The sequence below is a fragment of the Xenopus laevis genome, chromosome 7S (assembly GCF_017654675.1).
Source record: "Xenopus laevis strain J_2021 chromosome 7S, Xenopus_laevis_v10.1, whole genome shotgun sequence".
Lineage (NCBI taxonomy): Eukaryota > Metazoa > Chordata > Amphibia > Anura > Pipidae > Xenopus > Xenopus laevis.
In genome coordinates, this window is record NC_054384.1 from 17737578 (window position 1) to 17764448 (window position 26871).

General features: G+C 39.9%; 1 protein-coding gene across 10 annotated transcripts in view; it reads left to right on the top strand.

The window, feature by feature from the left end:
* Window positions 1-26871, top strand: part of sh3pxd2a.S (SH3 and PX domains 2A S homeolog) — a 181405-nt gene that overhangs the window by 17920 nt on the left and 136614 nt on the right. For all 10 annotated transcript variants that reach the window (XM_041570932.1, XM_041570936.1, XM_041570931.1 and 7 more), the window contains exon 2: window positions 8461-8541. In XM_041570932.1, coding sequence (XP_041426866.1) covers window positions 8461-8541 — 81 coding nt within the window. The remainder of the gene's footprint in view (window positions 1-8460; window positions 8542-26871) is intronic.

The following is a 26871-nucleotide window of genomic DNA, read 5'->3' on the forward strand; positions in this document are numbered from 1 at the left end:
TGCCCTGGTTTATTTAATTATATGTCCGCCTGCTGATTGTATATGTATACGTTCCATAGGAACAAAGAAAAATTATTGCTGTGACGTGGGAAATCAGAGTGTTTGTTTGGAAAAGATTTGTTTATTTACTTTGCCTTAGGGTATCTGCCAGCTTTGGCATGCGGGGGCCAACGCTGTTATTTATCACATTCCATCTGCATTGCAGCCGAGCATTAAGAATGGGGTTTTGCAAAGGAAGATGGCAGACTGGACCCTTAAGATGGCCATAGAAAGACCCACCTTGAGGTATGGCCAAGAGATCACAGTGATGGGGATAGAGGCTGTTGGGATGAGAACCACCTCAATGAGCCAATGCATTCATCACCGCAAATGCATCAAAACTTGTCTGATCAATATTTGGCCAGATGGTTAGGCCCTTCAGGCAGATAACTGTCTGTTGGCCCATGCCAATAACGCTTTAACACCTGCAGCTGTAGGGAATAAAGAGGCACATGAGATGCCCACTAGCAAGCTAAGAGTTTATAGGGATTTCGTGTTTTAATAAGCATGCTAAATTATCGTAAAAGGACAATGAAAATTTCTAAAATTACTAAATTAACCAAAATGTTCAGCACCCGCCAGTGCCATAATCTCCTGAGACCCTGGGCTGGTGCTCATTTTACCACAAAACTGTACCAGCCCATAGTACTTCTGTAGGAGCACCTTATAAAAAAGACTTTGCTAAGGTTCAGCTGTTGGGCATGAGCATTTACTAATAAGAAGTGAGAAGTGAAATGCTCGTACAGAAGTCTCCGGTCTGGTGCAGTTTTCTGCTAGCATAAGCACTGGCCCGGAGTATCAGGTAAGTGATTATAATCACGAAAAGCGTGGATTCGGTTTGGGATTCAGCAAGAATTCGGCCTTTTTCAGCAGGATTCGGATTCGGCCGAATCTTTCTGCCTAGCCGAACCGAATCCTAATTTGCATATGTAAATTAGAGGTGGGGAGGGAAATCACATGACTTTTTGTCACAAAACAAGGAAGTAAAAAATGTTTTCCCCTTCCCACCCCTAATTTGCATATGCAAATTAGGGTTCGGATTCGGTTCGGTATTCGGCCAAATCTTTCGCAAAGGGTTCGGGGGTTCGGCTGAATCCAAAAAAGTGGATTCGGTGCATCCCTAGTTAGCAGTTTTTCCCGATTGGTGGGTACCTAACAAATTGGCATCCCCCCAACTGGTGTTAAACGCCTTTGTTACATGATATCAAGGTATTTTTTATACATCAGTAAAAAGAAAGAGCTCAGTGCTCCCTTACTATCCATGCAGCCCAGTGAGATACCTAAGGTTTTGTGCATCCTTTCCCTTAGAGCAAGACTAGTAAGAGTCTACCATGCCTGCCCAACCCATGCCTGTTTCCACCAATATATCCCCTGCCTATTAATTCTTTTAAATATATTTTGTTTTATTTATTGACCATAATGTGCTGGATATATTATTTATAATGGTGCTGTTGGCAAACTGGAGAGTTTACTGGAACATCCAAGAATATAAATTGCATGTCACTAATGCCCTATTTTTGGGCACAAGCAGGGAAGTTATAACTTGGAACAGTTTTAGTGAGCAGAGCACACTCTAGTTCCTTTGTATATTTCTGTTCCAGGTTTTCTAATAACTTGGCAAGAATGCAGAATTACTGTAAATATGCCAGTTTGGCTTTGTCATTGTGTCCTCATCATAACCTTCAACTGCCAGGCAGCAACGTCTTACCCCTTCCACAGCAGCAGATTGAGGAGAACTGAAGACTTAAGACAATGCAATAAATCTATCAGAGACTACTCGTATTCATACACAGTCTATTTTATTGGCCTGTGAGTTTCCCTTTGGATTTTCCTCAAAATGAATGGCGAGAGAACTTTTTACGTCTTGGCCACCTTTGTATAGTCTTTCTGAAGCCAGGCATAGCTCACGGAAAGTGTATGTTACTGTAGAATTCCTGAACGAAAAAGAAAATGACTAATAAAAGTATATTACAACGCATCTTAAATATTTATCATTTCCATAGCAACTGCACTCTTTAACAGATTTAGGTAACTGTCACTTATTCTTACATATTTAAGGTAGATCCAAGATATGTTGGGATTCTTTCCACTGTGACAAAGTGTTTTGGACCAGGGGTGAAACATCAATTACATATACGGTGCATATATTTTATATGAAGACGAGTGGTCCTTGAATTTTAACTAATTAGAAAAGCAGGGTACTAACAATAGTGCCAGCCTGATTGTAGAAGAAAAGACCACATACGTAGGGAAAAAATATAATTGAAAGTTTCTGTTTTTCCTTTTTTAGAAGAATGGTAATTTTGGAAATTTTTGGCCAAAGAATTTTATAGCTCATGTAATAAGGAGATCTACCAGGCAGCTGTTATCTTGTGTCAGGGAGCTGCTATCTGGTTACCTTCCCATTGTTCTGTTGTTAGGCTACTGGGGGGGAGGGAGGGGGTGATATCACTCCAACTTGCAGTACAGCAGTAAAGAGGGACAAGTTTAGCAGAGCACAAGTCACATGACTCAGGGCAGCTGGGAAACTGACAATATGTCTAGCTCCATGTCAGATTTCAAAATTATGACAGTGTCCTTTCAAGGAAATTGGGATTGTGTTTGTTTATACACATGACTAATGGATTGCTTAAGCCCTTTCCATTCTTGTTAAAGAAACAGTAACACCAAAAAATGAAAGCTTTTTTTAAAGGAAAGACAATATAATGTAATGTCACCCTGCCCTGGCTAAACTGATGTGTTTCTTCAGAAAAAAAACCCCTATAATTTATATAAATAAGCTGCTGTGTAGCCATGGGGGCAGCCATTCAAGCACAGGACACACAGTAGATAACAGATAAGTTCCCATTGCAAACTAACAAACGTATCTGTTATCTGCCTTGTATCCTGTGCCTTTTCTTCTTTTTTCCAGCTTTCAATGGCTGCCCCCATTGCTGCACAGAAGCTTGTTTATATAAACTATAGTTCTGAAGCAAACACATTAGTTTTACCAGTGCAGCACAACAGTACGTTATATTTTCTTTATTATTACTTTAGGACACTTGAAATTTTTGGTGTTACTGTTACCTTGCGATTACATATCATGTTATTCTTCACATTCTGCCATAAAACTTCTTGTTAAAAAACAGCAAAAGACAAAAAATTGTTTAGGTAAAAACAAATACAATAATCAGAGAGCTGTTTTTGGGTGGGTGCGTGGGGCCCAGGGCAGTTCCCAGTGGGCCCCTTTCAACCAGAAGCTGTAGGTAGGAAGGGTTGGCATAGGAGGGCAGGGTGGTGGCAACTGTGCAAGATGGCTACAATCACAGCATTTCACAATCTGTTGCCTTTCATCTTTATTTGAACTGCAGTCATTAGGAATAATGGGGCCCCACAAAATCTGTTTTGCCTGCGCTATCACACAAGCAAAGATGGTACCTATGGGAAAAGATTCCTCTTCCTGACTCTATCGTTTTTCCAATGTCAACACCCTGGAGTGTGAGAGAGGAGGAATTTTCACACCTTGCATTGCTGACAATGAAGAAAAAGGAGAGACCAATGTAGTTGCAATAAGCTGAGCCCAATAAAATAACACTGTGTTATTGTAGCTTTCATATTGCCTTAAATAAGGTGGAACGGTTCAACATAAAGGTAGTGCCGATATCTGTCTTTTAATGGAGCTGGCAACTGTAAAATGGCATTAAAAGGAAACTGCCCATTTAAAAGGAAACTACCATCCAGTGGCAATAAATAGTCTCATGTCTTGCACTATTTACAATGCTACAGTTGTGGGCAAACAGTTCAGATTGGATCATACACTGGGCAAATAGGCCATGAAATTCCATTAGCAATCAATAGCTACCAATACTCTCTTCCAGTTTTGAATCTGGTGGTCACACAGCCTACTGGCTGAGCTTATGTCTACGAATAAAGCTATAGAGATGGTGTCATAAATTTTTATTTTCTACTATATTTATATGGCCGTTGTGGATTCCTTGAGTGTTTTTGTGTTTCTACAGGCCACAGCCTACTAGCAGCATTGCAGACTAGAAACTAGAAAATATCAGCCAACTAATTTCTAATTAAAAAAAAAAAACAAGTCTCTGACCTTGAATCATGTGGACCTACTATCCTGCAGAAAGAAATCTCCATTAAAAATCACCTGTATATTTTTAGGCTTAAAGGGATACTGCCATGGGAAAACATGTTTTTTTTCAAAATGAATCAGTTAATAGTGCTACTCCAGCAGAATTCTGCACTGAAATCCATTTTTCAAAAGAGCAAACAAATTTTTTTATATTCAGTTTTGAAATCTGACATGGGGCTAGACATATTGTCAGTTTCCCAGCTGCCCCCAGTCATGTGACTTGATAAACTTTAGTCACTCTTTACTGCTGTACTGCAAGTTGTAGTGATATCACCCTCCTCCCCCCCCCCAGCAACAAAAGAACAATGGGAAGATAACCAGAGTGCAGCTCCCTAACACAAGATAACAGCTCCCTGGTAAATCTAAAAACAACACTCAATAGTAAAAGCCAAGTCCCACTGAGACTGATTCAGTTATATTAACTAGTAGAAATAACAGCCTGCCAGAAAGTAGTCACATGACAGAAAGCAGCTGGGAAACTGACAATATGTCTAGCCCCATGTCAGATTTCAAAATTGAATATAAAAAAAATCTGTTTGCTCTTTTGAGAAATGGATTAGTGCAGAATTCTGCTGGAGCAGCACTATTAACTGATGCGTTTTGGAATGGTCCCATGACCGTATCCCTTTAAACTGCAACTTAATCCTTAAACTAATATTTATAGGAAGGCTTACTCCTTTTTAGTTTTGCCCTGCCCTGCAGCAGATAAACCAAATGTCACACTCCTTAAATGAATGATAAATTGAGGCATATGGATTATTGTAGGATGCTTTTAAAAGTTGGCCGAAACATACAGTACTGCCAATGCAAGTGCTTCTCTAGTTAGAACCTCAAATATCCTTCTGCAGGCTTCATCAGTGATTTTCATTGCACAGCCATTGATCTGCTGATACCTAATGATGGGCAGTTTCATTACGCTGAAAAATTTGCAAAACGCATTGAAGTCAATGGGCATCAAATTAATTTTTGACACGGATCAAGTGTAAACTATTATACGCGCGAGTATTTGGTCCAATTATTTTTCGACGCGGTGGATTTTTCACAGACAAATTGCCATTGCAGTTTTCATTTTGCTTGCCGCGAAACGTGGAAATTTGCTGCAAATTCATGTTTGCCGAATTTATTGCCCATCAATAATGATACCTCATAGCTGATGTATATGGTCCATGACAGCTGCTGACAATATATATAATACAGAGGGGTGTCCAGACTGTAACTGTCGTTTGCTCAAAAACTGGGTTATAACAACAGCTGTTTCCTTGCACAAAACACCCGGGATACACCTTTCTTGCAGATCTACTATGGCTTTCAATACAGGGATATTTCTTGATTTGTTAGCAGCATTACCATCAGTGAACCCTATCTAGCTTCCAGCTGACATTTACAAGTTCCTATTATTAGCCCTGTTATGGGAGACCTGCAGCAACTGTTCCAAGATACAATCAACAGTAGAGCTCGGTCATGCCTTGTGGCTCAGCTATCCATTTATAACAAACTCAGGTACTTCTGTAGGAATATCATACAAACGGTTTTATCCTAAGAAAATACACTTTGGTGCACAATAAATATAGCCAAATTAATTTGTTTAGATCTAGTAATGATAGTCTTGGGCTTTTTTTCTTGTGTGCAGGAGCTTATAACAAGGTTCCGCCACCCTATACAGGTTTTTTTTTATAGCAGAAAGCTCTCCCTGTCATTGAAGTTTTTAGAACAGACACCGCCATTATTTTGTTTTCTTTTACTGCTTAAGGTTAATGTCCTGTGTTGTGATTTGTCATTAATTTGTCTCAATAAATAGACTAGGGCACAAAGAGGTGGATTGTAGTGTATGGTTTCCAGTTATCACTGAGACATACTCATGGGCATAGCACACCTACACATTTATCTGCACAATATGCAAATTAGGGGACCTCATGAATACAGCACAGCCAAACCCAGGAAGTGATGTATTCATGGCTTTGAAGCACAATGGCCTTTGGCAATTCTACATGCAGGGCAAAGTGAAAAATCCCCAGACCCTCATACCCTTCGCTCTAACATTATCTCCACCATTGCCTTGGTCTTTCTATCTCCTTACTTTATGTATTTTGCCCATATGTTACTGTTATTGTCTGATGTCAATTAGAGACCTTTTGGTTTGAGCATCATTCTGCCAGTAATAAAGTTAACATCTTGTTCCCGAATCCCATCACATAGCAGTGGGATTGCATTATTATGCTCTATAACCGTGCATGAAGCAGGACTATGAAACATCCCATTTATGGTTTGTATATATTGTGTTTTGCATTTTATATACCACAAGTTTTCTCTGCCTTCCATTTTCACCATGCACCTGTTCTGTATCCAAGGCCTCCCCATGGTTTAGCGTGAAGAGCATAAGCACCATAAATAATATCCACGCTAATTAAAGAAATTATATCTTGTGCCCACAGATGTTACTCACACTATATAAAAGTTTATTGACAGAGGTTGGCCCGGGCAAAAGCCAAATGGAAATTTCCTTGGAAGACACAATCCATGGTGTTTTTTATTCAAGAAAACGCCTATGGATCCTGTGAGTTTCAGTATCCCCTTTTTTGTGGGGACACTTAATGAGCTGAAAGTCTCTAAATCTGCTTGACACCGGCTCTATCCTATGGCAAACATTATTCTTGGAACGACAGTCTTTTTAATGATATTAGCAGTTTAGGAAAGTATGCAGTTTATTGGTTGCCCATTACACGAGTCGGTTTTAACTTAGATGCTATAGGGCTTATCACATTATCTGAACCATTTTCACACCAGCGGACCTTGTGTTGGGTCGTGGCCAAGGAGAGAAGGAAGATAGCTCTTGATTCTGTTGCACAGTGTCTTAAATATGTTTTTAGAAGTCCTGTTAATAAGTCCACAGGTATTTTCTTTGTGAATATTCTCAAGGTGGCAGTACCTAAAGCTTGACCAGCAACCCCATTTGCTACCTGAACCCACCTGACCCACAGGCATCAGATATACAGGCACATCACTACAGTGTATTCTTGCAAATTATAAATGGGGCTTCTGGTTATAGAACCAACATATTCCTGCAGTACTGTATACTGTCATCCACCCTTAAAAAGCTGTAGCCTTTTACAATTAAAGGGATACTGTCATGGGAAAAAAATTTTTTCAAAATGAATCAGTTAATAGTGCTGCTCCAGCAGAATTCTGCACTGTAATCCATTTCTCAAAAGAGCAAACAGATTTTTTTATATTCAATTTTGAAATCTGACATGGGGCTAGACATTTTGTCAATTTCCCAGCTGCCCCTGGTCATGTGACTTGTGCCTGCACTTTAGGAGAGAAATGCTTTCTGGCAGGCTGCTGTTTTTCCTTCTCAATGTAACTGAATGTGTCTCAGTGGGACATGGGTTTTTACTATTGAGTGTTGTTCTTAGATCTACCAGGCAGCTGTTATCTTGTGTTAGGGAGCTGCTATCTGGTTACCTTCCCATTGTTCTTTTGTTCGGCTGCTGGGGGGGGAAGGAAGGGGGTGATATCACTCTAACTTGCAGTACAGCAGTAAAGAGTGATTGAAGTTTATCAGAGCACAAGTCACATGACTTGGTGCAGCTGGGAAATTGACAATATGTCTAGCCCCATGTCAGATTTCAAAATTGAATATAAAAAAATCTGTTTGCTCTTTTGAGAAATGGATTTCAGTGCAGAATTCTGCTGGAGCAGCACTATTAACTGATTCATTTAAAAAAAAAAAATTTCCCCGTGACAGTATCCCTTTAAGTATGGACTTTAAAGGGAAATTGCTAATTTCTTAATCTAACTTTAAAACTTGATGCATTTTAAACAATATTAACATTGCATTTTCCCCCCCAAACCATATAAATGACTTGCGTACATATGCTGTGTGTCAGTGAAGCAGACGGTGCATCCCACAGACATACATAACATACCTTGGAGCCAAAGGCATGGCCTCACTAAGTCATATGGTCGAACAGCTGCTTTCTCTCCCCAGATAGTTCTCAGTGGCATCTGTCTGATGTGTGTTGTGTGCACAGAGTGTCCATTGTCACTTTCCCCTTTCTGCTGGATCCTGGTGTCATCTGACACGTGTCCAAAAGAAACACATGATCCATACAGTTGAACTTCCGCTTAAATACAAGAAATGCTTTTTTGCATTTGAATATAAGTGGCGGTCTTACCATATTGCGGCCTCCTGCAGAGGCATTCCCCATAGAATCGAAATTCCATAACTCATGCATAATTATGAGCCTGTTCTTGTGAGCTGTCTCACACTAACTTCTGTCTTTCCTTTTCCACAGGTATATACCATTAAAGTTACGTGGTCAGACTCAACATCTCAAGTTATTTATAGAAGATACAGCAAATTCTTTGACCTCCAGGTTAGTACCGAGTGACGTCTTATATGTAATGGCCATGGAGCTCCAAGACAAGTAGGGTATTACTTGTTATATGGTGTGTTGATTCTGTCTATGGGGCAAATTCACTAACCTGCGGAGTTGCTCTAGCGCAGGCTTTGCCGCACTTCACCAGGCGAAGTTTCGCCAGGGCGCCGCTAATTCACTAAAATCCGAAGTTGCGCTCAGGGAGGCGAACGGTAGCAAAGTTGCGCTAGCGTTAATTCGTCAAGGAAAGTGAAGTTACGCTAGCGATGCCTAATTTGCATAGGGCGCCAAGTTAAAGTACAATGGACGTATATGTAGCAGCAAATACATTACACTACACAAGCCTGGGAAAGCTTCATAAAATAAAATAAAGTTGTTATATTGCCCTACACATGTGCCCACTGTATAGTTAAGGTGCCATATGTTAGGAAATGTAGGGGGGAAGGAGGGTACCCCCAAAAAAATTTACAATCTTTTTCAGCCTATCACCCGTAAAAAAGGAAAAGTCGCCAGCGTTTTTTGGGACTTAGAAAAAATTTAAACTTTTTTTGAAGCAATCCCTATCTACTCTATTGCACTTCGCCTGGTCTGAGGTGGCGAAGGCAAGTCTGGCGCAAGAGGTAACGTTCAGTAAAATGCGCAAGTAAGTGAATTAGCGTAGTTACGTCCCATCGCCATAGCGCAACTTCGCCTGGCACCCGTTAGTAAATCGGCGAAGTAACGAAATGACGTCACGCTGGTGGATTTGCGCTAGCGTTAGCCGCTTCGCTCTTTTGTGAATTTGCCCCTATGTGTCTATAATGTTCTCTAATATAAAGAGTAATCATGTCCCCTTGCAAGTATCCTTTTTTCCAAAGAAAACATCCAACCATGACAGTCTACCCTCATAATTTAATTCTTCCATCGCTTTAACCAGTTTAGTAGCACTTTTTCCAGCTCCAGCATACTCAAGGTGAGGCCTTACTAGGGGCCTGTAAAGAGGCAACATTTGGTTTTCATCCCCTGAATTAATACACTTTTTATGCAATTACACAGCCAATTGCTAACATTCTTCCCTGGAAACCAGCAAAAACTCCAAAAGTAAAGCTGACCAGATATTTAATGATGCACTAGTTTGTTGAGGTTGCCAAATAAGCAATGAGATCTTTTCTCATCAATGCATACATCTATTGTAACTTCTGTATACAACTTTTATTCAAAATGTGTGTATTTTAATTTTTCACCTTCCAATTACCTTTTACTACGGGTTCCATGTAAAAAAATTATAAAACTAAAGTAGGTGGGTTGTTACAAAGAGCAGAGTTTTTTCAGTCACAATTGAGGCTATTGTTCCCCCTTGTATTGAATAGATTAAGACTGTAATGACTTTAGTTTTTCTCTGGAGCAAAGGAAGTTATATGTTTAAAACATGGATAACCACTTCCTTCAGAACTTTTGGCTAAAACTTGCCTTTCTATCTGTACTCCTGGGATTGTGAGGGTTTTTGTTAACTTGTTTAAACATCTAGATCCATTTTCTTGTGCTTGTTCGTTGGGTCTCTTGGCCTTTCCTGGTAGATGTGAAAAAAGTTCTCATCATGCCAAACTTATCAATGGGGTTAGTGTTATGGGCAGGAAATCTTGTCTGAATCTTGAAGAATGAGCCTTGAAAGCTCCCATTGATACGTAAATGGGTGCCTAACATCAGTGGAAAGCACCCACTGCTTTAATGTTTTGCCCCAAACTCTATTAAGAAAAAGTTAATTAAGCTTACGTTTTAACCCTGTTTTGGCTGCCAGCTTTCATGTTTCCCACCAAGAGCAAATGCCAGTTGTGTTTTGAGCTATTGAGCAAATCTGTCCTCCAGCAATCATAGCTGGGCACCTGCATATTGTGTAGGTGATATTGTATCCTCTGTTGTACAAAGACATGGAGTCATTTTGGTGTTATTATTCGACAATTAATGTAATGCTCTAATGACTCTGAGGCTCCTATGTTTATTAATGGGCAATGTAAGCACAGAACATGGGTAACTTTCAAGACAGAGTCATCTGAAAACTTCCTGACGCATATTTTTGGCTCTGACCTGGAAAAACCTAATCACATATACAGGTGCTAGAGAGCCATATAGTTCTACAACTTGGTTGTGTCATATCCTGTATCTGTTGTGTGACATGTTTGTTTTAATGGAAAATCTGCCCAGCCCTATCGGAGATGGGACGTGAGCTTTTGCCTCAAATCCTGCACAGGGAATTGGTGACCATGCATTTATGTTGCTGTTGTTTTCCACCCTTCAACCCTTTAGTTCTGGTTGAATCCCAGTACCCACCATCACCAGTTAAGGCAGTGATCCCCAACCAGTAGCTTGTGAACAACATGTCGCTCCCCAACCCCTTGGATGTGACTCCCAGTGGCTTCAAAGCAGGTGCTTATTTTTGAATTCCAGGCTGGGAGGAAAATTTGGTTGCATAAAAAAACAGATGTATTACCAAATAGAGCTTTCTCTAGGCTGTCAGTCCACACAGGGGCTACCAAATAGCCAATCACAGCCCTTCGTTGGCGTTGGCATCCTCATAAACTATTTTCATGCCTATGTTGCTCTCCAACACTTCTTACATTTGAATGTGGCTCCCAGGTGAAAAAGGTTGAGGAACCCTGAGTTAAGGCATCCCTGCATTAAAGTGCGGCAACTCTTGATTCCCCCATCATGAAAGTCCATGCACAATGGGGCAAATTCACTAAGCGACGAAGCGCCGAACGCTAGCGTTAATTCGCTAGCGTTTGGCATTTTCGTTACTGTGCAAATTCACTAACGAACGCTGGCGTAGTTTCGCTAGTGTTACTTCGCACCCTTACGCCAGGCGAATTTTCGCTAGCGACGTAACTACGCAAATTCACTAACTTGCGCAGTGTACTGAACGCTACCTTTTACGCTAGACTTCCTTCGCCATCTCAGACCTGGCGAAGCGCAATAGAGTAGATAGGGATTGTTTCAAAAAAAGTCAAAATTTTTTCTAAGTCCCAAAAAACGCTGGCGTGTTTTCTACATTATGGGTGATAGGCTGAAAAAGATCGAAATTTTTTGTGGGGCTCCCCTCCTTCCCCCCTACATTTCCTGACTCATGGCAACTTACCTAGACAGTGGGCACATGTGTAGGGCAAAATAAAATTTTTATTTGATGATTTGAAGGTTTTCTTGGCATTTGTACTGCTGATACGTATTCCTCCATTGAAATTTGAATTTGGCGGCGTATGCAAATTAGCCTTCGCTAGCGTTACTTCGCTTTACATAGCGAATCAACGCTAGCGCAACTTCGCAACCTTACGCTACCCCTGAGCGCAACGTCGGATTTTAGTGAATTTGCGGCGCGCTGGCGAAACTACGCCTGGCGAAGTGCGGCGAAGTTGCGCCTGGCGCAACTTCGCATCTTAGTGAATTTGCTCCAATGTTTTTAAAACCCTTCATGAAAGTCCACGCACAATGTTTTCAAACCTGTTCAATATAATGTTCCTTAGTCACTTCAGGGTAAATATTTTTTTATCTACAGTTATAATTTGCATTTCATTATTGATTATCTATACCTAAATTCCTTGAGCAAGTGACCAGTTCAACAAAATCTTTCAGTTATTCCGGCTGTCCAATGTATTGTGTGTCATAAGTACAGTAAGAGTCCGCACAGTTCCACAGGATGCTTTGACTCGATTATAGTAACAAACTCCAGATGTGCAACGTTTTAGAGAGATTCTAAACAAGGCAAACTCTAGAATGGGGGGGGGGAAGTAGTCACCATGCAGCTCTTTCAATGTGTAAGTATGGACATTCACAATAATAATTCAAGCCCCAAATCGTTTAATTAGAAAAGGCTGATTGGATATTACAATTTAAATAAATATATGTGTTCCAATTTCCATAACAGTTGAAAGAAAAGGCAACAAGCCTTTACAACAAGCCTTTTTTCCTGTTAGGCGCCTTATGAATACAACCTCTTACTTTTTATCCAAGGTTGGCACTCAAAAAAAGCCCATTGACTTTTTTCTCTTTGATCGTTGCACCATCATCTTGACTGCTTTTCTTAGAAATCTTCTGCCTGTCCTTACTGATTCTTTAAAGGACATTCTGGAATTTTACTATACTGGACATGAGCTGGTTATGGACAGATGCAGGAGATTCCTGCGAAAAACAGTTAAGATAGTCGAGTGGTGCTCAGAATGAAAGTACCTTGGACCAGTATGTTTTTTTAGAAGAGGGTAAAAGGGGGGGGGGGGTCATATTTCACACATGATTCTTGCACCCATGTGTATGAGCTTTAAGCACACAGGATTTCAGAGATACTGGTGGAACATTTGGAACCAAGCACCAAAACAGTCATTTTTAAGTTTGAAGGCTACTAGGCAAGGCTTGAAATACAAACTAGAAAGCTTAAATGATCAGTGTTTCAATGCCAAGAAGTAACACAGTAAATGTTGGGTTCATAATCTACTGTAAATATGTTTCTTAAAAACATCTGGAAAAATAACACTTTAAAGTTGAAGCTGCCAATAATATATAAATAGCTGAAACAAAATTACCACAGAGCCATCAGATATCTCTAAACGATTTGTGGCCACCTTTGTCTTAATTGTGTGCCTGGCTGGTCTCTTACTTGAACTGTAGGTTAAATATTCTTTCTGTGGTTTTATCTAGCTTTACCTTGAATTCTGTTGTCACCATTGAAAAATGTGGTCTTTATCATCTGCTGTGGTCAGTCTGAACTTTCTGAACTCCTGTGAAATTCTAAACAAAATGCCAAAATAATTAGTTTTGTGTTTTCTTTGGAAAGGTTCGGTTCACACTAAGGTCTGGTAATTGAATCACCTGAAGCGAGAATAAGCATTGAGGATTATGATCGAAATGTCAAGGGACCAATACGTGGTTTTAATAAACTTGAGGAGTGAACCACAGCCAGTAACAGACACAAGAAGGTTATGGCCTGAATCTGTGTGGCTGCAAGCTTAGAGAGACTGAAAGGAATTTTTGAACTCTTTCAAGAATAAATATTATCTGCTATTCATACTGTGCCGACATATTTACGCAGTGCTTAACAGAGCATATTCATATATATTTATGAAATCACATGAAAAAGTTGATTTGGCCCATGTGTTGATGGTATTCCCTATTGCATAATTCCATACTTGTTTTGAGTAGGGAAATGTGCATAATGTGCAAATTGTTATGTTAGCCATAAGCCTTACTAAGTATAGGGGAAGATAATGTCAATATTTTACACAGATATAGAGTCATATGGTTTCTGAAGTAGAGACCTGCACAGTTCTGTTTTTTAAAACCCGCACCCAACCCATGGCCGCTTTCCCCAAGCCTGACCCCGACCTACTTACCTGCCTTTGCAACTCCATGGATTTTCACTGGACCTGCTCTCCAGAGTGTTCACCACAATGACCGGAAGTGATCTCACGCTGGTCATTTTTTATCATTAGGACACTTTGATTTTCAGATGTTTCCCCTGGATAACCCCCCACTGCAGAGGATCGGGTACCCGCGGGCCACCCACATGAAAAATAATCCTTTCAAGTCCTAATCATATTGCGGGTATTCCGTGGGTACCTGACCTGATGCAGGACTCTACTCTGCAGACCCTGTATCTGGCTTACCTGGCAGATTGGAACATCCAGAGTTGCCATGGTGGCAACTTCTACATTTTGGACACTATTGGATTAGATTGTTCACCAAGCGCCCCAGCAGCAGATAGCTCTGCAATATGTAGCACCACCACCCACTTGTTTTGTGGACGTCACCATGATCCTGAGGATGACTGTTAGTTAGATGGTTAGATGTAGAAGGACATGGGCTCTGAATCCCCTCTAGGGACATCCAGAGTTCACATGGTTGCAGCTTCTAAGTTTTGGAAATTAAGTGCCCCAGCATCAGCACTACAATAGAGTGCCACCACCCCATTGTTTTCAAGACTCCACCATAATCTTGAGGGTGACTAGTATTTCCCCCAACTTTTGTTCTTAGTAAAGTTTTGTGCATTTTTCCAGGAATGATCCCTTAACGTCTCTATAAAATCAAAACATTTATGATTTGAATATCGCTTTGAATAGAGTCTTGAACCTTAAGTCTTGGGATAGAATCCTGAAAATTAACATATTTCCTTCCTAGATCAGCTTGTACATGTTGGGAAGATGAAGCAATTGGTTTAGTTTGAGAAGGCAAGCCCAGGAGCCTCAAAGGGAAACAACATCTGAGTGTGTAATTACAGAATGAGCTTCATGTTACAGGCAGGGTAGGGAGGGGGCTTTGAAACAAATGGATGTTCATTGAACTACAATGTGAGAAGTACTTACTAGATTTGAGTCACAAGTCCTACAGCGGCAGTGCTCAGATTGCCTTTTCTTTTATTGATGCAAGGCTCGATCAGTTTCTTCCTGATTCTACTGTAGTCAAAATGACACAATGCTGGGGGTTCATCAGCATTTATTTAAATTATCATCATCATCATCATCATCATTTATTTATATAGCGCTGTCAAGATACGCAGTGCTTTAAATTACTGTACTTCCAAAATATATGTTACCCAACTGCGTAGAACCAAATATTAAATAAAGGAATCTGCAAATTGTAAAATGGCACAATGAGACGTTCCTGAAAAAGAACATTTTAAGAGCAGTTGTTTTTATTAAAATGAAAAACAAAATTTAGCCCTAGGCTGCCCATTTACAATGCTTTCTTCAGTGCTCTATCAAAAAAACAAGTTAGCTGAGGACCATACTGTGTAATAGGCAGGCGTATTATTCTGTTGAAATACATCATGTCAATTCATGTCAAACAACATGTTCATTGTTAGAACAATGAAATAAATAGATAATTTGGGTGGGTTTAGGATATATCCTTTTATTTAATGGGGAAAATATACCCTATTTGGGGTTTCACTTTCTACTCTTATTTTCTATACATTTCCAGCAATAAGTCATATAATTTTCCTATAGTATGGTCATGTGTCTCAGCAACAGCCAATCAACAGCCATGAAATTCCACCATATCAAGTGGTTAAACCCCCAACCAAACAGGCCAATTCACTTATGGATAAGAATTATTCTGATAAACTGTTTGGAATTACTGTAAGTATCTGTGGGTTTATTAGGTTAGTGGATGAAGAAGAGAATAATCTTCATCCAGTCTTCATCACACCTTCTGATGAGCAGTTGACCATTATAACGCTTCTGTTAGAATTGAAAGTGCTTTTTTTTTTAACATATAGCAAACAAATATCATTTAGGCCTAGGCAAACCAAATAAATAAAATACAGTATACAGATTTAAATGAGATGATTGATTTAACCTACTATCATGATGGGTACAGCATTTTAATGCTTAGGTTATATTAGTCTTACCAGTAACACCCTATGTGTGGGCCTAGAATAAATATTGCATCCTCATCCTGTACCAGCCTAACTGCCTGTAATCATTTTCAAGGTAAACCACTTCATTGATAAGAATCTTTCCATTTGACACTGAAGCTTTTCCAATTCTAGATAAAATAAAGCAGCAAAAAGAATAAACCAGCCGATGTCCTTTATCTACATGTAAGCCAATATTTCCCGAAAATTAAGGGTTCAGTCACATTTGGACAGAGTTTAACTGAATTATTCTCTTGTGCGTGCACATTATAGCACTCCTTCCAAATATTTATAGTGAACTCAATATGCTCAAACATTACTGAGGCATAATATATAGTTTTTACCCTCAAAATGTTCAACTACTTCTGAAGAACAAGTAGGAGAATGGATGCACACATCTTTATATGGGAATCTGATAAGCCAATGGCTACACCAAATATACTTCATACTACTAATATTTAGATTCCCTTGGCATGACTCAAGCCTCATCTGACGGGGGTATGGGGGACTTCAAAGGCTTCCCCCCTCAATGGGTGTTCTGCAGACATCCATAGTGAAACCTGCAGCGTTGAGAAGGCCATGATCAAATCTCTGCACCTGTCCAGCAAGAGGGGGTTTTATTTTAAATAGCAGCAGTCATTTAACCCAGTTGGATGAAGTTCCAGTGCATTTGACATAATGAGACTAAAAGAGAAGGTAATGCTCCTTCCTCAGCCAAAGTAAAGAAATGTGCTGGGCTGAGAAACAATATCATACAGCTGGAGAAAATGTTAATTTTTTTCTTCAACATGAGTCCAGTAACTGTAATGTTAATCTCATTAAGCACTAAATGTTGGCTCCCAGCCACTGGCAAACCAGATAGATAGCTAGATAGATAGAATGTAGAAGGTGCTTGGCTCTAGTTGATTTATCATATAGCACTAACTGGACCAAGGCACAGAATGTAGTTATCCACTCAAGTCTTCCTCACTGGCCTTATCTTAGGGAATCTCAGAGTTCCACAGGTTAAGAGAGAACTGATTAGTGTCAGGCTGCCTGGAAGCTGTTAGTTTACACGTGACACTAAAACAATTTCTTCTGTATCCATACATGATCTGCCCGGGGTTTCCTGAGGATAAGCCTAAAATCCACCAACATCACAAGCTTCACAAACCCTATTCAGCCTAGAAAACATGTTCCCAATTACCTATATCATTACTCCATATCCCTTCTCTTTCATGCTCCTTTCTTAAGGGGATTTTATTCTTAGGCACAATAATTAAACCAAATGGTCCTGATTTAGAAGGTTAATGTATATAGCATCGTAATGGTTAGTATGCCGTGGTTATGTTTGATTTGGACTAACAGTTACTTCTTTTTTTGACAATGAGCCCATTTAACATGAGATTTTTAGGTTGAAGACTTATTGGAAAGAAAAATGTGATTAAGGTTATTATGACCGTAAACGTAAAGCATATTCGGTTTTGTGTATTTGCTTTTTTTTTTTTTTCTTTTAAATCAGAGAGCATTAACCGTGGATACAATTTTTTTACAGTATAACTAATTTATCAACACTGGGCAAATTTGCACATGGGAAGTAACCAATGGCACCTAATCAAATGCTTGCTTTTATTGTTCTACTTACAGCTGGCCGGGTTACTGCCCAGGTGCAGTTTTGTCCAGTGTTAACATTTGCAAGTTAGTGGATGCTCTTTGGCATCTAATGGTGGCCATACACGGGCAGATAAAGTTGCCGATATCGGTCGTTTGGAACAATCTGACAGCTTATCTGCCCGTGTATGGGGGCTTCTAACGGGTCTTCCCGATCGATATCTGGCCACGATATAGATCGGGAAGGTTTGATTTTTAACCGACCAACCCGTCGGGCGATGTTGCCAAACGAGCGGATCTTTGAGTCTATGGCCAGCTAAACCCATAGGCTTAAAGAACTGATAAACTAAGAGTGGCCGTATATGGTATGGCCAAATTTCTGCTGTTATGTTTCTTTGGGTCAACAGCCCAAATTATTTCAGCAGGAGGAAGCCAAGAGATGTTGCGCTTGCTGTCATGATGCATTGTCAGATAAAATTCTCAGACATGTTCAAGCAAGGTCAACAAACAAGAGGATCTTTCCTCTGATATGGCCACAAAAGGTGGAGGATATCTATCTTAATCCGATCATTGGCCCTAGGGCCAAACAGATTACAATGGAGGTAATATGACACTCGGAGAGAAGACCATATTAACCATCTGACACGGTTCTTGATCTGATGGGAAAATCAAACCTGCTATATTTTTGACCAGATATTGGTCGGGTTGGCCTGTTGGAGGGCCCTGTGCATAGACAGATAATCTGCCGAGTCAGCCGTGTATGGCCACCTTTACATTATATAGTAATAACGCTCAAGAGCTGCAATCTATATAGCCAGTCTCAAGGGCCAAAGTCTCTTGGAATATAGCCCCCAGTCCACAAGGGCCCAAATATTGAGTATCAAAAATTATACTCCAGAGAGTTCTATTCAAAGTTAAAAATCAATATTTTTATTAAATGCAAAATTTAAAAAAGTAGGCATACAGACCCATTGATGTTCTGCCTTACGCGTTTCGTACCCACTGGTACTTCATAGGCACTTTACACCTTTACATTATGTCACCCTGAATTATTAGTAACTGTGGCTTGTAGCTGGCTTGAGGCATTGGGGTATAAAATAGGTTAAACTGCTTTCTGCTTAGTTGTGCCTCTCTAGAAAGTTTTTTTTATCAAACTACATGTAGTAGCAATTAATCTCACTGTCTGACATAAGTGTAACTAATTCTAATACAGGCATGTGACCTCTTATCCTGAATGCTCAGGACCACTAAAATGTATACATTAAATAAACCCAATAGGATTGTTCTGCCACCAATATGGATTCATGCAACTTAGGTGCCAGGCATCATCATCAAAGTATTGTTTTATTTCTATTACAGAGATAAAGGAAATCATTTTTTAAAATGTAAATTATTTAATTAAAATGAAGTCTACGGGAGAGGGCCTTTCCGTAATTCAGAGCTTTCTGGATAATAAGTTTGCGGATACGGGACCCCATACCCGAATATCTAAATATGTATTTTACTATTTCACGTGTAACCTTTCCATGTAAGCTTCACCCCATTTTAGGGTGAGACTGAAGTGTTCTTATCGGTGGCACAAGTTCAACATTGTTCTGATGTGGGAGGGATCCGATAGATTGTCCATCCAGGAGATAAAGGCCTACAGCTGGAACATATTCTCCTCAGAACGTTCATCCCACTGACTGCTGTAGAAAAATCCCAGGAGTGACGTACAGGATATCCATTACACACACAGCTGTATGTGTTCTTATACTGTAACCGAGGAGGTTTACTTCTCTGAACTGTTTTTAATCACAACCATTTAACTTATTTAACTGAGAAGGTTGATTTGGGCTCGACTTGATCATGTTCCACTGAATCAATACTGGCCGTGGAGTTAAAAAGAGTTGTTTTTGGACAATCTGCAGTTCATCAACCCATTAGCCGTTTAACAGAGAGGGTATTGATTACCATTATTGTTTCTTCCTGTGTTTAGTCGTATGCAGATTATGAGCTAATTAGTATGTAAATCACCCATGCTGCCATGTTGATATGATTGACATTGGCAGCTGTTGGAGGTGGTAGTGACAGTTTTACTCATTCTGAGGCCACCTTTTTAGTGAAGAGAGCACCATTCTCTCAATTGGCCTCATGGTTTATGTACACAACTATGTTACATGCCGAGGTTCGTCCTGTATGACATTAGGCTCAGCTGGATGTCAACTTTAAAAAAGACCTTTGTTGAGGTTGAAATGTCTCCAAAAAAAAAAAATGCTGTTTTCCACTATAAAGGTGGTCATAGAAGAAAAGATCCACTCGTTTGGTGACATCGCCAAATGAGCCGATCTTTCCCCGATATGCCACTAACGGGCATGGCTATATCGGGGGTAATCTGAACCTTCGGCCCTATGGCCAAACGATCGGATTACAATGAGAGCGCAATGGGCTCCGGCAGGATCGGTCTGGACAAAATCAAACCTGTCCGATCAACCAAACGTCGATCTCCGCCAGACGAAAAATGTCGGGACTCTCCACACACGGTCCGAAAATCTTCGTACGATAGGATCTTTGCGTCTATGGCCACCGTTAGACCTGTGACGTACGGATTCCTGCTTCATTGTTTATTACTCTTCCTTGAAGAACTGCACCCAGACACATTTATTATACCTTATTCAGCCCAAGATACAATTTCATCTGAGGTGAACGCTGAAATCCAGTATTTCAAGTGGATTATATGTTATTAACGTACATGGAGCACTATTATTGATGGGCTAAAATATATAAGGCTTTATCGTCCATTCAGAATTCAGCTACTCACTTATTTTGATTGGTTGATTTACGATTGGCCAGTGTTCCTAATACTCATCATAATGAGTATCTGACCAGCTTTACCCCATAAGTAATAATGCTTCCTATTCATTGTGACATGTTGTATGCCGCAATTATAACAAGGTCATTTGTGGCTTAACATTAATTGTCATTAATGGTTATGTACCTACTTCATTTTTGTGTGCCGGTATTGATATCAAAATAGCTTACAGGTCAGTGAGGTTGCCAGTGCTAGAACCACCAAGGATGCACCCTCTTTTTACTCTCTTGCACTGGAATCAACATTTCTATCAATGTTTAAGTTTTTTTGCATGTATTCAATTAATATCCAAATTCTCGTACATATGACAATGCTCATACACAAAACCCAGCAGGTTTTATTAAACCTTTGCATGCCATATATTCTTCTTTGTGTGTTGGGTTTTCCTCTGTTTAATGGCTTAGGACGGCATAATTACATTTTAATGTTGATCAGATCATTGTGGCATTTGCTGTCATTTCTGCATTCTTGGTTATTATTATTTGGAAATGGGTAAAAAAAAGTAAGCCGAACAAATAATTACATGCAGATGATAATTCTAGTAAACATGTCACAATTTCTGTTGATGAAGAATAACTCTGTAGAGTTATATTTACCATGTGTGCAGGGTTTGATACCCCACAAATTCATTATTACAGATGGCAATAGGCCTAGGACTGTTGACCTACATCACCTGGCAGCCTTCTAGCAGTTCAGCAGATATATAAATACTGCGGTGTGTAATGGCATAACTAGAACTTTATTGGAACCACAACAATATTATTTAATGACCTTCCAAACTTTGTGCAGAAGACCAAAACCTATATTGATAGTAAGGTGGCCATACACGGGCCGATAAAAGCTGCCGACAGGCTTCCCCGATCGAGATCTGGCCGAAAGTCGGCCAGATCTTGATCGGATGGGACTAAAAATCCCGTCGGATCGCGGCCGCATCTATTTGTTGATGCGGTCCCGCAATCCGACCACCCGTAATGCCACCGTTAGGATCCAATCGTTACGCACTAGGGCCCATGATCAGATCAGCCTGATATTGCCCACCTCAAGGTGGGCATATCGGGGAGAGATACGATTGTTTGGTGACATCGCCAAACAAGCGGATCTCTCTGTGTATGGCCACCATAACTTAATAGTCAGGGCACTATTGCCCCCCAGCAGCTGTTGGGTTTGCCTCCCCTATTTTTACAACCTTGTTGACATGGTAGAGAAAGGTGATCATTCAGTTTAGTAAACAGCCATTAGACTACATTAGTCATGCCAAAAATGCAGTTCTCCAGCTGTTGTTGACTCAGTATTAAGGCATTGAGGAGCAGGTTGGAAGTACATTTGGAGGTGTGTAGATTACAATAGTCTAGTAGTCTATCTTATCTAATAGTCTGATAGTCTATTTTATCTACCATGTGCATGTAACATTTCATGTTTTGGGCATTATAATTAAAGGCACTCTGAATTACAGGTCCTGTAGCGCCAAAGACACTAGGGCAGGCATGTCAAATTCCATGAGTGAAGGCTCATCAGTGATGGAACCCGTAGCAGTTGTATCTCATGATGGTTTTCTCCATCAGGAAATGTACAATGCCAAAAAAACTAAAAAAAAATCCTCTTATCATAAATAATATGAAAACATAATATAAAACATAGGGCTTGTTTTGAATTCTAATCAATATCTGTAGCAACAATTGGGCCATGGGAAGTAAGCTGAGACAATTACTGGCATTTTGTTTGGCTTTGTTTCTTTAGAGAGAAAAAGGTTAGGATTCTTTAGAGAGAAAAAGGTTAGGATTCTCAAACTGTGAAATCTCTCTCCTATGGGAGCCCAGGGCAGCAATAGGGGTAATTTATGGTGAGATTTTGGGGGATGGCTTGCTTGCTCCCTCAGATACAGGTGTGGGACCTGTTTACAGAATGCTCTGGTGTGCCATGTTACACATACTTCATTAGTGTGACCCACCTGCTGTCAGTGAGCTGCCAACTACAGAAGGGAGGAGGGGAGCACAGGTGGCTGCATCTTCTTCCAGTGACAACATTTTCTTCCCTTATTGGTCACAGAATTTCAAGTCCTGGTAAAGCTGCATGGTGATTGGATGAGCTGGAGGAGAAGTTCAAACCTCAGCTATCCAATCCCTGAGTAGCGCAACTGGGACTTAAACTCAGTGACCAATAAGGGAAGTAATGGACCGAAGATACGTCCCCTTGTGCTCCGGCCCTGCCTTCCCGAAGTCAGCAGCTCTCAGAAAGCAGGGGGGCCTGGCTAATCAAGAAAGTGCGGCATGGCCGGGCCCCCCTTACCCTTGGGGCCCCCTACAACTCTCCCCCCGTCCCCCCCTGATGGCTGCCCTGCTCGGGACATCGGGAACTAGTTGATTGACATTTTTATCAGAATGACCAGAACATCCAAACATTTTAGTGTTAGGATGTTATTGGTGTTAGCATTATGATCACATTGTACTTTTGACCCTTGTAACCTATAGAAATATTTTTTATAAATTGTTCTAAGCTGTGTAGTAGACCTCGCAGAGTTTTTGTCCTGCTAGAATAAAAGAATGATATCAGCCCCCATGTAAACCTGGCCGGTAAAATGGATGCAGTAAACATGTCCGTGCAAGGAGCGAGTATCTACAGCAGTGATCCCCAACCAGTTAGTCACCAACCCATTGGATGTTGCTCCCACCGGCCTCAAAGCAGGTGCTTATTTTTGGATTCCAAGTTTGGAGGAAATACCAGATGTACTACCAAATAGAGCCTTCTGTAGGCTCACAGTCTACATAGGGGCTCCCAAATGGCCAATCACAGCCATTATTTTGCAACCCCCCGGAACCATTTTCATGCTTGTGTTGCTCTCCCAACTCTTTTTACATTTGAATGTGGCTCATTGGTAATAAAGGTTGGGGACCCCTAATATACAGTAAACTTTTTTTGTTTTTCTGCCTTCAAATGCTGGAGACCAGGGCAAATTGGCTGTTGTATATTCTTAATACTCCTCTCTTAATACAAAGAGTTTTCCTTGATCAAAGTTTAATGGCAAACTAATGTCGCTTGGATTGTGGCTGAGGCTATTTTAGTTCCATAACTCACATCTGTCACATAAATGTACCAGTCCAGTCTCACCCAACTGGGTAAGCTCTTGTCTAAAAAACAGCTTATTAATATGCCATAAATATTCTAAGTAAGCAGTTCTTGATAAATTAAGCGTGTACAGTATACTGCTTTTTGATTTTGCTGCTAGTGTAGCTAAAAGAAGCCTTTCTAATAAATGTTCTCTTGGGAGGTTACATAATAACTCGCAAAAAGTTTCCTTTCACATTTTATACAGTAAGGCTATTTCTGCTTCTCTTTGGAAAAACACCAATTTAATCATTGCTTGATTTTCCAGATTTGTTTCTCAAGCCGCGGCTTTATTGCATTTTGTTAGCAGGAGTAAGATATCGGTCAAACTTGATTTATGAAACAAAATCGCTTAGGTTTTTTTTTTGGTTAGAAACAAAAAAGTTGCCAGAAAACCAGGTGCAATTTGTTACTGAAAAGCAGCCACGGGGAAATTAGACGCTCCTGGCAACTGACAAAGTAACAGATAAAGTAATAGTATGGGATATGTTAGATACAGCCATCTGAATGAACAGAAAGAGCCTGCTCTGTGTGTTTCTTCTAAAAAAAAAATTGAAAAAAATTGCAGTATCAATAATTTAATTTAAGCTTTTCCGCCAATTTCACTAAAAATTCTGACTATTCGGGAGTCAAATCTGAATAATTCAGATTTCTCACACCACAATCCTGAAAAAGTTGCAGGTGCAGTGAATTAGCAGTAAAGAAGATGGGGAGCTACTGGGGCATCTTTGGAGACACAGATCTTTACTGCTAAAGGGCTGTGGTTACCTTGGGCTGGTACAGAAGCACAAAACATAATGTACAACATTTCTATCCTACTCCTTTTGTTAAGCTTTAGTTCTCCTTTAAGATATTTGATAGGTATCCTGACATCAATACACCGAATATATCACCTTGCTGTATTGTTGTAAGTAACCAGGTGTATTATCTGATACTGTGCAAATCACACCAGTATGCTAACGAGAATCCTTTCAGCTTCATTGATAGGAGCAATAGCTTGCAAGATGCAGGCAATGCCATTTTATTGGGCTCCTTTTATTTCTGGCCTGTGTTTGTAAAGTTAAAATGGGGTTGTCAGTTCCCTGGCAGAGAAGGCTTGTGAGGACTTTGTGTATAATAGAAACAAAATTAGTTTTCCAGTTTAGCATTTTTCCAGAGTAACACCGTCCATTTGACAATTCATAACTCTTTAAAATTGAAAGTGGATTTTCTTGGAGTTAAAACCGTTTTAGGAATAGTTTTAAGGGTTTTGGCTGTGGAACGCTTTGGGATTGCTTTCTACTGGATACCATGATACATCTAGACTATTTATCTGTAATGGGGCCATACATCCCAAGAAAAAGGACATCCCCTAGGGGGTTATTTATCAAAGTCCCAATATATCTCAATATTTTCTGCTACAATCTCCGATCAAATCTGCTTTGATTTTTTACGCTTATTTTTTTATTAAATTTTCCCGAAAATTTGCTGTGCTGGGAAAAAAATCAGATTTTCAATAATTTTTCGGATTTTTTCATCCGATGTTCACAATTTTTAGTAATTTTCACCCAAAAACTTCTGGATATTGCCCGAAACCCAGCGCACATCAAAAAATCATTGGGAATTCTCCGACTGACTTATATGCAACCTTAACAGGTCTGAGATGGCGGATTTTCAGAATCGGACTTTTCGATCCTCGCAGTTTAAAAAATTCCGAAAAATTCATGATTGTATTTTTAAAAAATCATGAATTTTTCGTGATTTTTGCATTCAGAGTTTAGTAAACAACCCCCTTAGACACCCACATGTTATTGCATTTGAGGAGAAATACTTCATTATAGTTTCTATAATGCACTGTTGCTTTGCTATTGGCACCAGCAGTTTGCCCACAATATTGCTTTAAAGTGGACCTGTCACCCAGACACAAAAATCTGTATAATATAAGTCCTTTTCAAGCTAAACATTAAATCCAATTTTTATTTTCATTAAAGCATTCATAGCTGTTTTAAGCTCATTTAAAAATATCAGCTGTCAATCAAATATTGTCTGCCCCTCCTCTATGCTTTAGGCATAAAGGCGGGGCAGACAATTACTTTCACTTTCCATTGAGCACTTCCTATATGTCACTGCTCTCCCCGCATTCCCCCATTTTCTTAACCATTTAATTGTGTAGCCAGGGCATGGGGATGGACATCTGGTCCCCCATTCTGGTGCACAAACAAGATTCTGAGATGATACAAGACTTAATAACAGTGTTCACAAAATGGCTGCTGCCTGCTTGTTATAATTATGAATTCCCAGACTGAAGGAAACAAGATTCAAATAATTTATATAGTGTAATTAAAGTTCATTTTGCTTGACTAATGTGATAAAATAGGATTTTGAATATTTTTTTTTGGGTGACGGGTCCCCTTTAATCTCATTTTGCAGCATCCTTCGAGTATGACTTGAAAGGAAACTGGTGAACTTGAATGCTAGAAATATGATAACCCCCACCTAACCATGTAAATGTACCAAATAGTTTATGGGGGTAAACCCCAAAAGACTAAAAAGTAAAGTTTTAGTTCTTGTTATCCCTAATCTTTACTGTTGTGCACATGGGTGTCTTTATATGTGCCTGATGTAACCTGAACTTGATTGACTGCCAAATGAACTTAAATGCAAGGGGCATAGCCATAGGTCTCAATGTGGATGGAAGAATACGGAGAAAGACTTCTCAATATAGAAATAATTCACTTGGTTCATGCTACACACATAGGGGCAAATTCACTAACCTCAGAAAATTCGCCAGCAACGGCTTCGCTCACATCTAGGGTTGCCACCTTTTCTGGAAAAAAAAATACCGGCCTTCCTATATATGTATCTTTTTTCTCTATTAATAACATTGGGATCAACCATCATTTTTACCAGCCAGGCCGGCAAAATACTGGTCAGGTGGCAACCCTACTCACAGCGCAACACTTCGCCAGGCATAGAGTCGCCAGGACAATGCTAATTCACTAAAATTCGAAGTTGCGTCCAGGACGTCAAACGCTGGCGAAGTTGCACTAGCGTTACTGTGCCACACGAAGCGAAGTTGCGATAGCGTTGCCTTATTTGCATGCGGCGAGAAGTTAAAGTTGAATGGACGTATATGTTGCAGCAAATACATTACACTACACAAGCCCAGGAAACCTTAATAAAATAAAATAAAGTTGTTATATTGCCCTACACATGAGCCCAGTGTATAGTTTATGTGCCATATATTAGAAAATGTAGGGGGGGAGCCGGTTATCCCAAAAAAAAATTACGCTCTTTTTCAACCTATCACTCTGAATAAAGGAAAAGTAGCCAATGTTTTTTGGGAAAAATTTTCAGCAATTTTTTTAGGAAGTTCTATCTACTCTATTGCACTTCGCCTGGTCCAGAGGTGGCGAAGGCAAGTCTGGCG